A 14,198-nucleotide genomic window follows, 5' to 3' on the forward strand; every position below is an offset into this window, starting at 1 on the left:
AAGGGGCATTGAGAGAAGAACCTATTTTTTGCAGTAAGCGAAGACGGACCATACTGTCTTTGCACAAGGAGGTTTTTTTCTTTGACCGAAAAGGTGGCGATAGGAGCTTAAAGACTAAATATTGGTTAGCTTAAAGGTGGTCATATGATGGTTATATCCATGGGATAGTGAGGGAGTGGGTTTCACGAAAACCTTTTGCATACTTCCCACTATTTAGTTCAACTAATTACCTAGTAGAAGTATGGAGGTTCCCGAATGACTAAGTATTTCTTGCTATACCCTCGACCGTTCAAAAAAGGCCTATAAAGGCTTACCAACCTAGAAAAGAAGAGTCCGGTTGGTGAGGAGTCATTTTATCACAATTGTTCTGGAACTCGTTAAAATGGAAAAGATCCCTATCCACTACGCCTTTTTGATTCCATTTGTTGTTGTTAAAATTCCAATCATTTCGGGCTTTCCAAAGTTGCCAACACAGGATCCTAACCATCGCTCCTCCCCCTAATTAAGGCTATGTTTGGTACAGTGGGAATCAAAAGAAAGGATAACACTAGTTATGAGGGAAAGGGAAAGGGAAGGGAAGGGAAGGATAATTTTAACCTCCTATCGTGTTTGGTTGATTAATGAAGGAAAAGAAAGGAAAGGATAATAATCATGTTTGGGAAAAGAAAGGAAAGGAAACTATTTTAATAGATTTACTATTATGCCCTTCTATATTTTAAAAGATAAATATATGGGGCCTCAAAATTTATAGGCCCATGGATGATGGGCCACCAGAAAAAAAAAATATACAGAGTATATTTTTAGGGCAATCATTTCAGCCTCCCCAATTGCCTCAATATCTATTATCGTTCTCCTCTGAACTTGCCCTCTCTCTCTGCAACTGCAAACTACAAAATCTACAAGAATCAGAAGTTCAAAACCCATACATTTCAGTTTACTCTGTCTGCAAGAATCAAAAGTTCAAAACATATTACCTATATCAAAACCCATATCGGCATATCAATTCAGTTTGTTCAAAAAATCAAAACCCATATCTTTCAGTTTCCATCGCCCGCTTCTCTAGTTCGGGTTCACCATTCGCAAGCTTCAGCCGCTGGCCCGCTGTCTCTCGACTCTCTTGCCCCCCTCTCTCTCTGTGCAACTGCTAACTTGTATGTATGGGTTTTGTTTTAAATTTTTTTCTAAATCAACTAATCAAGGTCTGTAATTCTTGTTTTGCAAACTAAATCCTAAAATCAAGTGTAATCTTAATTTTGTGTAAGGGTAAATTTGGCATCAGAAATAATACATCAACCCTAGCCTTCCTTTTCCTTCCATTTCCTCCCATTTTTGGGAGGATAAGAAAGTTACTGTTGAAGCCTTGTGATATCCTTCCAAAACCATCCCTTTCCTTTCCTTTCCTTCCAATCATTTATGCCAAACTCAATTTTTTAATCACCCTCCATCACCTTTCCTTTCCTTTCCTCCCTTTTCCATTGCACCAAACTGACCCAAGAGTTTCGTCTATTTCTAATACAACTGCACGCGCCTCTTCATTATCATGCATCTGTATCAAGAAGAGAGATAACTGGCTCTAAAGGAAATAAGTAAGACTCCCAGTCTGTAGCCCTGACCGTCTGCTCACTAATGTTGCGGCAAAGATTGGATATTGGTTAGCTACAATGAGAAATCATTCTAAATAGGTATTGGACTGCGGCTAGTTGTGATGTAAATAATTTCAAATAGGCTCTGTCTAGTGTATTTCTAGATCATTATCAGCTGCTTTCCAGCCATATGATACATGTGGTTTCAACTAAATTCTCATTCACGAACCACCTACTCATAGTTCATCAGGCCAGGTGTGACATTGCATCCGAGAATCAAATTTTTGTGCCGGTTCCTTGATGTTTATTGTTAATTAGAGTTCTGAATGACTTCATTATTAACTAATTATGTAATCTTCAGTTTTCAGTATAAAAAATGACAACTGTATAAGGTTTGCTGCTAGTTGGATATGGGATGATGCATTTGTAATTTATCTAATACGGGATAGTAACTTACAGTTGACTTTTTAAAATGCGGTGTAACAGTTTATTCTCCACTGGGACATGATGAAACCTGGAAGAAAATTGTTGTCCATAAAACATTGATTTGTTTATGATATCTGGTAATCTGGTATAAGAATTTTAATATTTGGCATGTAGATGATGACTCTGTTATTCTGATTGTAGGAACAATAAAGAGCTTGTAAATAGGTTAAGTGCTCCGCCTCCTGGTTCAAAGGAGTTGTCATTCCCAACCCAGTTCTCACAAAATTGTTGGGGACAGTTCAAGTCCTGCCTCTGGAAACAGCATTGGTCTTATTGGAGAAGTCCTTCATACAACTTACAGCGTTCCTTGCACGCACTTATTGCATCTTTGGCTTTTGGAATACTGTTCTGGGATCAGGGAAGGAAAATGTAAGTAAATTAAGTTAAAATAAGGTCAGGTTTTTAGTGATATTAGAACGCAATTCAAATTAACTTTGGCATATGGTGATATCCATTTGGCTAAATGAACATGTTATATAAATCCTTCTCCTTGAGATGGTTTATTAGTTCGAATCAACGTATTCTTAGCTCTGAATTCTGACTTCTCCATAGCATTCGACCAAGCATCATAAAATTTGGGAAAATGTAATATGAAACCCAGTGGTAATGCATATGCAAGTGTAGAGAGAACATAGTGTCATTTTGCAGGTCATTTATGGGAAACATGTTTTTCCTGAACTAATGCATTAGTATTTCATATATTTGCATTGATATGGAAGACTTTAGAAAGCATCATTTCTTGGTACATCGGTAAAAAAAGCAAGCTCACAAGTGCAAGAGTGCGGGTTCAAGTCTCAGAGCTGCGATTTTATACATAATAATGACAAAGATTAGATCTGTCCTCTAATCTTCCCCTCTAGCAGCCCATGTAGGCCGCACGTACGTTGAATAATGCACTCATGGATGATTGGTGACTGCAGAATATACTATTCGTTCATTTCTTGAGTTTACCGAAATTCATTAAATAAAAAGTCAAAACACTTTATGGTTTGTTTCATAATCTGTTAGATTTCACAGATGCACAAGTACGATTCTTCAAGAAATATCTTCAGCTTTCTGAATCCACTGAACTCTAGTGACTACATCTGTAGGGTCTCTGTTTCTATAATGATGCTATTGGAAGGATTTCCGGAGATCTCTAACATTGATTTCCTTTTCTGGACAGAAATAACCAGCAGAGCTTGTTCAATATATTTGGTTCAATGTTCCTTGCACTTACATTCTTGGGTATAAATAATTCCTCAGCAGTTTTGCCCTATCTAATGACAGAGAGATCCGTTCTTTATCGGGAAAGATTTGCAGGGATGTATGCTTCATGGACTTATGCACTTGCACAGGTACTTCTTCGAAACTTGTTGAATTGGTGTATACTTGATTTGATCAAAATCCAGTGAGGTTTGACCTCACAATTGACTTAGAGCTTAATAATGTTGAGTTGAGTTGGATCTTACCTAGGGTTCTTGATTGACAGTTTATGAATAGTTCATAGTTCTTCCTGAAGTGGGAATGTTGAACTGGATATATAGCAATACTATTTCCTCATAGAACAGTTACTTTGCTGTACCATGAATTTTTTTTTTTTTTTTTTTTAATTAAAATAGAAAACATGGTAAAAAACCAAACTACCTGTCCTCTCCATCTTCATCCTCTCCTCACTCAAATGCTACAAGAGTACCTAGTTGTACATCTTTATTGCAACAACTTAAGACCTAAAGCTACCCAACCCACCACAATCGAATAAAAACTAGCTATGAATAGCTAAGAATGAAAATAAATGTTAATTGGATTTCAATAGTTTATTGAATTCCTAGCCATGTACAAATTCTGTTCTTTAAGTTTTCATGCTTAAAAAGTATTATGATACTGCTATGTGAGGAGCTGTCTGTTTTTTGTACTTCCTGCTTGTTAAAATGTGTGCACCAATTTCATAGGTGATAATCGAGGTTCCCTATCTCTTCGCCCAGTCACTTGCATTCGTGGTCATCACATATCCAATGATCGGGTATTATTGGTCAACTTATAAGGTTTTCTGGTACTTCTACAACATGTTTTGTACACTGCTTTACTTCACTTATCTTGGAATGCTGCTCGTTGCAATAACACCAAGCTATCCAGTAGCTGCAGTTTTACAGTCGACTTTTTACACAGTTTTCGTCTTGTTTTCTGGATTTATGATTCCTCAACCGGTAAGACACTAATCTACACTTGGTATTGCCTTTCCCCTGAATGAATCTGAAATTTAAAACTATTAAATGGATCAAGCTTTATAATGTGGTGATAGCAGAAAAAATATGAAATAATTTCCCATTATTGCGGGGTGCTAGAAGGGGTGGACTGTGTATAAATTATCCTAACACTTTTTGAACAAAGTGAATGCTCTCACTTAAGCTTACTTTTTTAGCATACCATACAATGGCATAGTGGTTGAAAATTCTGGATGTAGGGAACTTTGTCTGTAACAATTGTGGTCAAAATTTCTTTGTAAAAAAGTTGAATTTTGAAAGAAAAAAAAAACTTATTTTCTTCCTATTTTTAAGTTAAAGTCAATTGCCTGCAATCTGAAAAATTGGTTGATAAAATGTGCAACAAACTAAAAGAAATACAAAAAGGTAATTTTTTCCCAGTTCTTGGCAGATATTTCTTTTTTCTTTGTGTGTGATGTTTGTGTGTTGATGGACCCCCAATCATTTCAAATTTTGTACAGAGGGTGGAATCATCGAGTTTAAGTTGGTAAGAAAAACTTCATAAAGATTCAAATTCGCAGAATTTTATAGGCTTTTTTATGGTCAAGCCTTCCTTACATTTCTTTTTGATAGCTTCTCAAAGCCTTCCTTACAGATGATTAGCTAGTGACTTAGATTTTGTAAAACTCAGCTTATTAACTTAGATTTCATTCAGATTTAGGTTGGTTGCTTTAACTATTTAGGACTTGATTCATAAATGGCGAAAAAAGGTTTCGATTAAAGAAACTATATGTAAAAGTAATATGGAGTGAATGCACGAAAAGATTATAAAATGAACTTTCCTATGAACTAAAAACTGGGATTTGTAAATGATAAAAAGAGTTTTACGAGAGGTACTGATCTTTGTGCTTCATATGAGTCCTGCCGAATCCATATGGCCCAAGGTTTTGCGCTAACCAGTGCAATTTAAACTACTGTAAAACCTTGGCTAGATTGCCGGGTGCTTTTACCCATATTCCTCTCCGATAGAGGCACCCAATCACCATTTGTAAGAAACTGTAAACTCTTGGTTTTTGGATTTTGACTCGTGTATATAGAGATACTAAATCCAATTGTGTTGTTTTTTGGGTTGCAGCAAATTCCTGAGTGGTGGATCTGGGTGTATTATCTATGCCCTACATCTTGGACACTAAATGGTTTGCTTGCTTCCCAATATGGAGATATAGACAGAGAGATTATGGTGTTTGGAGAAGCCAAAACAACCGTCGTGGCGTTTTTAAGCGATTACTTTGGATTTCGCCGTGTAGTTGCTGTTGTTCTCAGTGTTTACCCCATAATTCTTGCTTTCCTATTTGCATTCTGTATTGGGAAGCTTCAATTCCAAAAAAGATAGAATGTTGTAAAGCCATTTGTTCATGATTTCATTGTAGTTATGGCTTCATAACTTCTAATGTTCAGATACTATCTTCCATGGTAGCTGACTGCAACTTTGGAGTAATTAAACTCATTCAGGCCAAAGTAAACTAGAAACTCCATTTTCAACTCAAAATAAAGTGAGGAAAAGAAATTATAAGGATCCTTGTTTTTTGTTTTATAATCGAACTGTGGTGAAAATGGAAATATTTAATAATGCAGGACGGGTGGTGAAAGTTTTTAAGAACCGTTTGGACTGCGGCGAAGCTGAAACAATGTTGGCGCAGTTTCGTCCACAATCTTAGTGGATCATAAAATCTACCAATTCAATAATGGGATACAGATATCTACATAAACTATAAAATTTCTCATTTTTGCCGCCACTTGTAAGACTTCATTCTCAGTTGAAAGTCAAGCTTGGCCATGGTGAAGGTGGAGGTAAGGGAGAAGTACCAAAGGAAGAAGGTGGAGGCGGCAAAGAGGAAGATAGTGATGGCAACAACCAAGACTTCTCAAAGGCCCTTCAATAGGTTTAGTTCACTCTGCAAAGGGACACTGTAGCAATTGACCTGAAAAAGAATGATATGCAGGTAAGACTGCAAATGAATCCAACTGTTGATGAACAGTTCGGGCTCGGGCTCATAGTTCATTCATTTAGTAAATGAGCAGAGTTCGAGCCCAATTTCGAGGCTCGTTTGGTAAATGAACCGAGCCCGAACAATGATGGGCTCGGCTCGTATAGGCTCGTGAACATTGGCTCGTTAGGGCTCGTGAATAAGACTCGGGTTCGTTATACCTTATTTGGGCTGAAAGCATCATTGGGGTGCCTAATTTGGGCTGTATCATTTAATTTGGATTTGTTTGTGTTATGGGCATGAGGAATATAAGTTTACCTTTTGGATTTTTTATTTTTATTTTTATCTTTTTTTGTGAAATACTAATTAATTTTGAGAACAAGTTTTTTTTTTTAATATATATATATATATATATATATATATATATATATTATTTTTATTAAACGAGTTGAGCCCGAGATTTTAAAATCAAGACGAGCTTGATCTCAAGTTTTTGAGCTCATCACGAGCCGAGCCCGAGCCCGAGCCCGAGCTTGAGCCTGAACAGACTTCGTAAACAAACGAGCCAAGCCCGACCAGATCCAAGCTCAGCTCAACTCGGTTCATTTGTAGCTATAGGCAAATGTAGTTGTGTAGGTAGAAAAAAAAACTTTTCTACACCTATGATACTACGTCATCAGTGTCATCAACCAATTATATTCTGACACATTAATATTTTACTTTAGTAAATTCTATCACTATGTGTCAGCAAATATTTGTCCATGAGCAAAATGTGCATATACCGTACCAAGGTGATTTTGTGCGAGATATTTGTTGTTTGGGTACTGAATGGTGTAAAATTTTCTTTTCACCGTGGAATATTATAACTTTAAGAATTTGATTCTTACCTTACTGAATCAAATCCTCAACGCTGTAAATTAATGAAACATGTGCGGAATATTAATTTTTTGCTTTTTCCCTTCCTAGGTGGAATACGCAATATATAAACTACACTCTTTCACTCTAATTTAGTGTCATGAATTTTGCACTCTTAAAAAAAAAACACATTTTCAACTTCTTTGTACAGAGGAATGTGAATGATGTGGTAATGTACCTCACTTTCATAATTATTTAGCTAACGTGCGCGCGCACGCACCAATATATATATATATATATATTCTTCCTCTCTCTCTCTTTCTACCATTCCAATTTGAAGCTCTCCATAACTTGGTATTGATATAGTTAGTCAGAAATGATGGTATCAATCTGAGATTTGAGAAACTAAATAACAAATTAATGAGATATGTAATCTCTAATTTAGATTATTCTATTTCTTAATTGCTTGTCTATTAATTTTGTACTTGGGTATTAAATATCTTAATATTATTCGAGTATTGTAACAATCTAATTTCACACCCTCTCTAAAAAAAAATCATAAATAAATTAAGAGAACTACCTATAAATTATACGAGAAGAACTTAGTCTAATTAGATTGAAAAATTCGACATTCCAGTGGCATTAAAAAATGCATATATGAAAACACAATAAGTTGATGTTATGTTTTAGTGAGAATTTTAAAATACCAACGGTGCCCTTCTATAAGAGAGTGAAAAAAATAAAATTCCAACTGTGTCCCGTTAAACAATAATGATTCTTACTAAACCCTACCGCGAAAAATCTCAGAAGATCGCCTTTGAATTTTCTCATCAGGTTTCTCATTTTCTTTTTCTCGGCTCCCAATCAAAACAAAACTCAATTTATATATATATATATATATATATATATATATATATATATATATATATTCACACGTTCATTTGTGTGTGTCTCATAATCATCTATAATTTCTCATTTATCTACCAAATGATTTTTTTATTTCACTTTCCTATGTTTTTTTTCTGGCGACGGTTGCAATGCTGCAGCTGGCCTCCACTGGGACGAATGATCATCCCAAATTCGTTTTTTTTTTTTTTTTCGCAAGGCTTAATTTTGAGAATTTTGCAAAATTCATTCAATTGTTTATTGTTATCATTTTGGGTTTAATTGAGATGCTAACCCAATTGGGAATTTAGCAAAATTTATTCAATTATTTACTGTTCAGTTGTATATTTCCCCAGAGGTTATGGACTTGGGTTTTTGAAGTGCTTAGCTGGAATTGGAATCTTTATTAAGCAAATTTATTTATTTATTTTATTATTATTTTTTTTTCACATTTCACTTTTCATAATTTTTATCATAGGCTGAATTATGCTTTACATATAGGTTGAAAATAGACAAGATTGTTAACACTGTTTGATAGTTATGAATATTGAGTCATGTATGATCTATTGGTGAACAAGACCCTTGAAAATGGATTGATATTAACTATTTGTTAACAGTGCAGCAGTTGACTTGAAAAAGAAGGATCTGAGAACATACTGTATGAGCTCCATAGTGCCAACCATGATAAATTTAATGATTATATAAACATTACCTTGCTAATGGTCTTATAATTCCTTATGGCAAATCTGGTCTAATTTTTAATGCATCTCAGCCAATAGAGCAATGTTTATACACCTTGCTTGCATATCCCCTTTATTTCTGGCCTATTTATCAGATTGGTTGATCTCTATCTTGATTCAAATCCTATAGAATATACATAGCTGCATTCAATTTATTTGTTGGCTTTTGACCTTATAAACGGTAAAACATTGATTATTTATGATTTACCTATGTGATCCAGCTTAATACTAGATTGACTGATATGTCAAATCTATGCTTGTTTGTACATTTCAATTAGCACACGTGTACATATATATTTTGATGTTGGTTCCGAATTTTGTTTTGGCCCAGAATGCTTTGCAACTGATATTGACCCAAAAACGAACTTTGTGAATATATATATATATATATATATATATAGTTACCTCATGGACCCAATTTTTGAGGGTCCATATCGGCGTTTAGGGTTTGGAGTGTGTAGAAGAAAACACTGATAACTATTGTTGGAAAGTGTGAGAGGGGTTGGGGGGAGGAGGGAAGCTGAAATTTGTTATGTCTTGTTCGTCGCATACTGAAATCTTTCGTCGAATCTTCACTGTGGATGTAAGCTTTAAGTTAAACCACATAAATCTTTGTATTCTTTGTATGTGGCATGTTAATTTTCTTATTGTGTTTTTGGTTCATGGTATTTGTCACAACATATATATATGTGTGTGTGTGTTTTGATATTGGGCCTCTTAGAGTATTGTATTACTTTGTCTACCCATCCAAACTACTGCCCAAACGTGAACATGACCTTTAGCATGAGTGCTTGGTGAGACACTGGAAGAAGGATTGGATTTGTTTTGATACCACTTGCAACAGGCCGGATGCTTGCAATTATGTGAAAAGAGAAATGCTAATCACACGGACTAAGCATGCCTACTAAACAATGAGAGGTTGTTGCACTTATAAGGGATGCTTCATGTCTATGTAGACGCATTTTGAAAACTATGAGCACAGAGAATGTGCAAAGTGAACAAGATGACAGAGTTATACAAGACAACTAAATTGGTGAGAGCCGTCCAAGACATTTGGGTTGGTAAGAGCTGCATAAGACAACCTAAATCTGAATAGCTATACAAGGTAAGGAGAATATTACATCAACAACAATATCTCTTTCTTTTTTCCCTTTTTTTGGTTAGGTAGCAACTTTTATTAAACTTTTTCATCTACATTTCACAAAGGAATGAGAATGATGCAACAACTAACCTCATTAAACTTAATATTTTAAAAATTAAAGAGAAAACTACACATCTGTATATAAATCCATAACTTCTTTGCCTTTCTTCCCACCATTCATAGTTTGAAGTCCTCTAGTACTCAATATGGCTTAGTTGGTGGGTTATGATGAGATAGAATCACTGAGAACAGAGCTAAAAAGTCTCAGTTCCTCATTTCAGCATCACACTTCTAGTTTCCGAAGCAGTTTGGATTTGGGTTCTGCAATGGGTGATGAGGTTGATGATGAATGTGCACTGCAATGGGCTACCATTGAGAGATTACCCACTTTGAAAGGTTGAGATCATCTTTGTTTGACCATGAATATGGTGAAAACGGGGTTGAAGGAAAAAAGGGTTATTGATGTTACTAAGCTTGGTGCTCTTGAATGTCATTTGTTTATTGAGAAACTTATCAAACACATTGAGAACGACAATCTTCGCTTGCTGCATAAACTCAGAAAAAGAATGGACAAGTAAGTTTTTTCTTCCTTTTTATGTCCATTATGGGATACATATCAACATACATGCATTGTGTATATATATGTGTGTGTATGTATGTATATTATTGAAAAGGAAAGATTCGGTAGTAATATTACCAACTATTATTAGCTGTAAATATAATATTTTGAGGATATTTGTTGTAAATAGAATATTGGTCAAATATTGTAAATTAGGAAATTATTAATTAGGTCAGCTAGTTATGTGCATGTATTCTCTCTTATAAAGAGAACCTGTGTAAATTTGTGAATAGTGTGCTAATACAGAGAAAAAGTTTATTCTATATTTCTTCCTTTCAAGTTTATATGGTATCAGAGCCACCCTAAGGAAAAAAAAAACCATAATTTTCTTTTCTGCACAATTTCTTTGCTGATCAACCATGTTTGACGTTTCCTCCATGTCAACCTCGCCTATCACAACCCAGTCAACCAATCCGACAACCCAAGCCCCCAGTACTGATTCTCACTCGGTTCAGATCACCAATATTTGCCTTAATGGTGACAATTATTTACGGTGGTCCCAGTCCATTTAGATGTACATCAGAAGGTGGGGAAAGATCGGGTACCTAACGGGAGACAAAAAGGCACCAGTATCGGAGGACCCAATGTACGTGACCTGGGATGCAGAAAATTCAATGGTGATGACTTGGCTTATGAACTCCATGGACGAGAATATTAGCTCCAACTATATGTCTACTCCACGGCCAAGGAGCTCTAGGACAACGTGAATAAGATGTACTCTGATTTGGGAAATCAATCTCAGATCTACGAATTGACTCTAAAACTTGGTGAGATTCGGTACGGAGAAGACTCGATCACCAAATATTTCAATTCATTGAAGCGTTTTTGGCAGGACATGGATCTGTTCAATGATTATGAATGGAAATCCACTGAAGATGCCAATCACTACAAACGGACCGTGGAGGCTCAACGCATTTACAAATTCCTTACTGGGCTCAACATGGAATTTGATGAAGTATGAGGACGGATCATTGGCAGGACTCCACTTCCTCCAATTAGTGAAGTGTTTGTTGAGGTTCGAAGAGAAGAGAGCCACAGACATGTAATGTTGGGGAATAAGAATACCAGTGGACCTGTTGAGAGTTCCGCCCTTATTGTTGCAGAGACTGCTACTAATAAAACAGTCAATTTTCAGCGAAAAACTGAAGAGAAGCCACAGGTCTGGTGCGACTTCTGCAACAAACCGCGCCATACTCGGGAGAACTGCTGGAAAATCCATGGAAAACCAGCGAATTGGAAGAGTAGCAAGCCTGGTGATAGATATAGGTGTGCGGTTCCTACTGTTAATGAAGCTGAGACAAGTCCCTTAAGTAAGGAGCAGATGGATCACCTTTTTTAGTTTTGCTCCTGTAGCCGAGATAAACTCAATTAGAATTTTGTTATCTTTGGTTATGAATTTCAGCCGGCCATTACACCAGTTAGATGTAAAATATGTCTTTTTAAATAAAGATCTTGAGGAGGAGGTCTTTATGAATCTACCACTTGGGTTTGAGGGAAAATTGGGACCTAATAAAGTCTAAAAAAATCTTTATATGGTCTCAAATAGTCCCCTAGAGCTTGGTTTGAGAGATTTGGGAGAGCTGTGAAGAATTGTGGCTACTGTCAAAGCCAAGCTGACCATACCATGTTCTACAAACACAGTAGAGAAGGCAAGGTTGCAGTGTTAATTGTCTATGTGGATGATATAGTCTTGACAGGTAATGACAATGAAGAATTGGAAAGACTGAAAAAAAAACTTGCAGCTGACTTTGAGATCAATGATTTGGGTGTATTAAAATATTTTCTAGGAATGGAGTTTGCTAGATCCAAAGAAGGTATATTTGTGAATCAACGTAAATATGTTCTTGATTTACTTAGTAAGATAGGTCTGCTAGGATGTAAACTAGCCAAGACACCCACTGAGCCCAACCTTAAGATGCAGCCTTCTAAAGATGAAGAAGTTATGAATAAAGAGCACTATTAAAGACTTGTTGGAAGACTGATCTACTTGTCACATACATGTCCAGATATAGCTTTTGCAGTCAGCATGGTTAGCCAGTTCATGCATTCACCTGGATGAGAACACTTTGATGCAGCTTATAGAATTCTCAGATACCTAAAGGGGACCCCTGGAAGAGGTCTACTGTTAAAACAAACCGTAGGCATTTACAAGTTGAAGCCTATACTGATGCAGATTGGGCTGGGAGTACTATTGATAGACTGTCAACTTCTAGCTACTGCACCTTTGTTGGAGGTAACCTTGTCACCTGGCGGAGTAAAAAACAGAATGTAGTAGCAAGAAGCAGCGCAGAGGCCGAGTTTAGATCAGTTGCTCATAGAATTTGTGAGGTGTTATGGATTAAGAGACTATTAGATGAATTAAAGGGTCTCTAATCCATTGCTTATGAAATTGTACTGTGACAATAAAACTGCTATTTCGATCACTCACAATCCAGTACTTTATGACAGAATAAAGCACGTGGAGGTAGACAAACACTTCATCAAGGAAAAGCTTTCAAAAGGATTGATCTGCATGCCGTACATTCCTACTACCGAGCAAGTTGCAAATGTGCTTACAAAGGGACTTCCTACAAGACAGTTCGACAAACTAATTGGCAAGCTGGCTATGGAGGATATCTTCAAACCAGCTTGAGGTGGAGTGCTAAAAATAAAAGATTCGGTAGTAATATTACCAAATATTATTAGCTGCAAATATAATATTTGGAGGATATTTGCTGTAAATAGAATATTGGTCAAATATTGTAAATTAGGAAATTATTAATTAGGCCAGCTAGATATGTGCGTGTATTCTCTCTTATAAAGAGAACCCGTGTAAACTTGTGAATATTGTGCTAATACAGAGAAAAAGTGTATTATATATTTTTTCCTTTTAAGTTTATATATATATAAAAGAATCTTGAAGTGCACATATATATGGTTATATTTCCATTCGACGAGTAAAGATCAATGCTACTCACGCCTACTAAATAATGCAAAACAAAAGTGACCACTAGACATAATAGGTCCCATATGATGATCTCTTATCATTACTATTGTTTACCTGTGTTTCGCATTATTTACATTATTGACTATTCAAGTATTTTTATACAAGAGTTATTATGCTAAAATTTAATTTGATTCTTGTAGAGTTGGTGTAAAATTCCCTACCGTGGATGTGAGATATGAGAATCTACGAGTGGAAGCAGAGTGTGAGGTAGTTCATGGCAAACCCCTTCCAACACTATGGAATTCACTCAAAAGCATGCTTTTTGTAAGTATTTTAATTTTTAAAAAGTAACTTTAGAGCTTTACCCTTAATTTTATGTATGCAATAGAACCGGTAATTTCCACCCTGATAATAATATTGTGGTTCGGGTTAGGGTCTTAAATAAATTAGATTTCATTATGGGTTGACCCAACAACACTATGCCTACCAATAAAATTTCGATGTGACTCTTACCTATATTAAGTACTTTTCTAATCCAGAAATTCAGAGCTTATAGTGTGATTAAATCAATTTATAGCTTTTTTAACCTAATGAGTTAAACTACAGGAATATATGCTTTAAGCCTTTAAATTTCGCAATATTCATTTTTATCCTTAAAATAGGCTGTTGTAATTTGGTGGTCCATCCTTAGCTTTCCAAGGTCATTCATAGAGGTGTATGAGTGATTCCTAAAGGCAAGATCATTACCAACAAGATGGAGATCTATGGAAGAGGCATCTAGGAAAGGGATTT

At 35.8% G+C, this 14,198-nt stretch overlaps 1 protein-coding gene across 5 annotated transcripts in view; it reads left to right on the forward strand.

Moving 5' to 3' along the window:
- The window catches only part of LOC132299540 (pleiotropic drug resistance protein 3-like), a 30,896-nt gene extending 25,066 nt beyond the window's left edge, over positions 1-5,830 (forward strand). For all 5 annotated transcript variants that reach the window (XM_059796239.1, XM_059796237.1, XM_059796235.1 and 2 more), the window contains 4 exons: positions 2,211-2,438; positions 3,235-3,406; positions 4,001-4,255; positions 5,388-5,830. In XM_059796239.1, the coding sequence (XP_059652222.1) occupies positions 2,211-2,438; positions 3,235-3,406; positions 4,001-4,255; positions 5,388-5,645 (913 nt within the window). In that variant the 3' untranslated portion in view covers positions 5,646-5,830. The remainder of the gene's footprint in view (positions 1-2,210; positions 2,439-3,234; positions 3,407-4,000; positions 4,256-5,387) is intronic.
- Positions 5,831-14,198: the final 8,368 nt, after the last annotated feature.

Source organism: Cornus florida, unplaced genomic scaffold (assembly GCF_030987335.1).
Source record: "Cornus florida cultivar Cherokee Brave unplaced genomic scaffold, ASM3098733v1 CherokeeBrave_3.0.0_Hap2_Chr03, whole genome shotgun sequence".
Lineage (NCBI taxonomy): Eukaryota > Viridiplantae > Streptophyta > Magnoliopsida > Cornales > Cornaceae > Cornus > Cornus florida.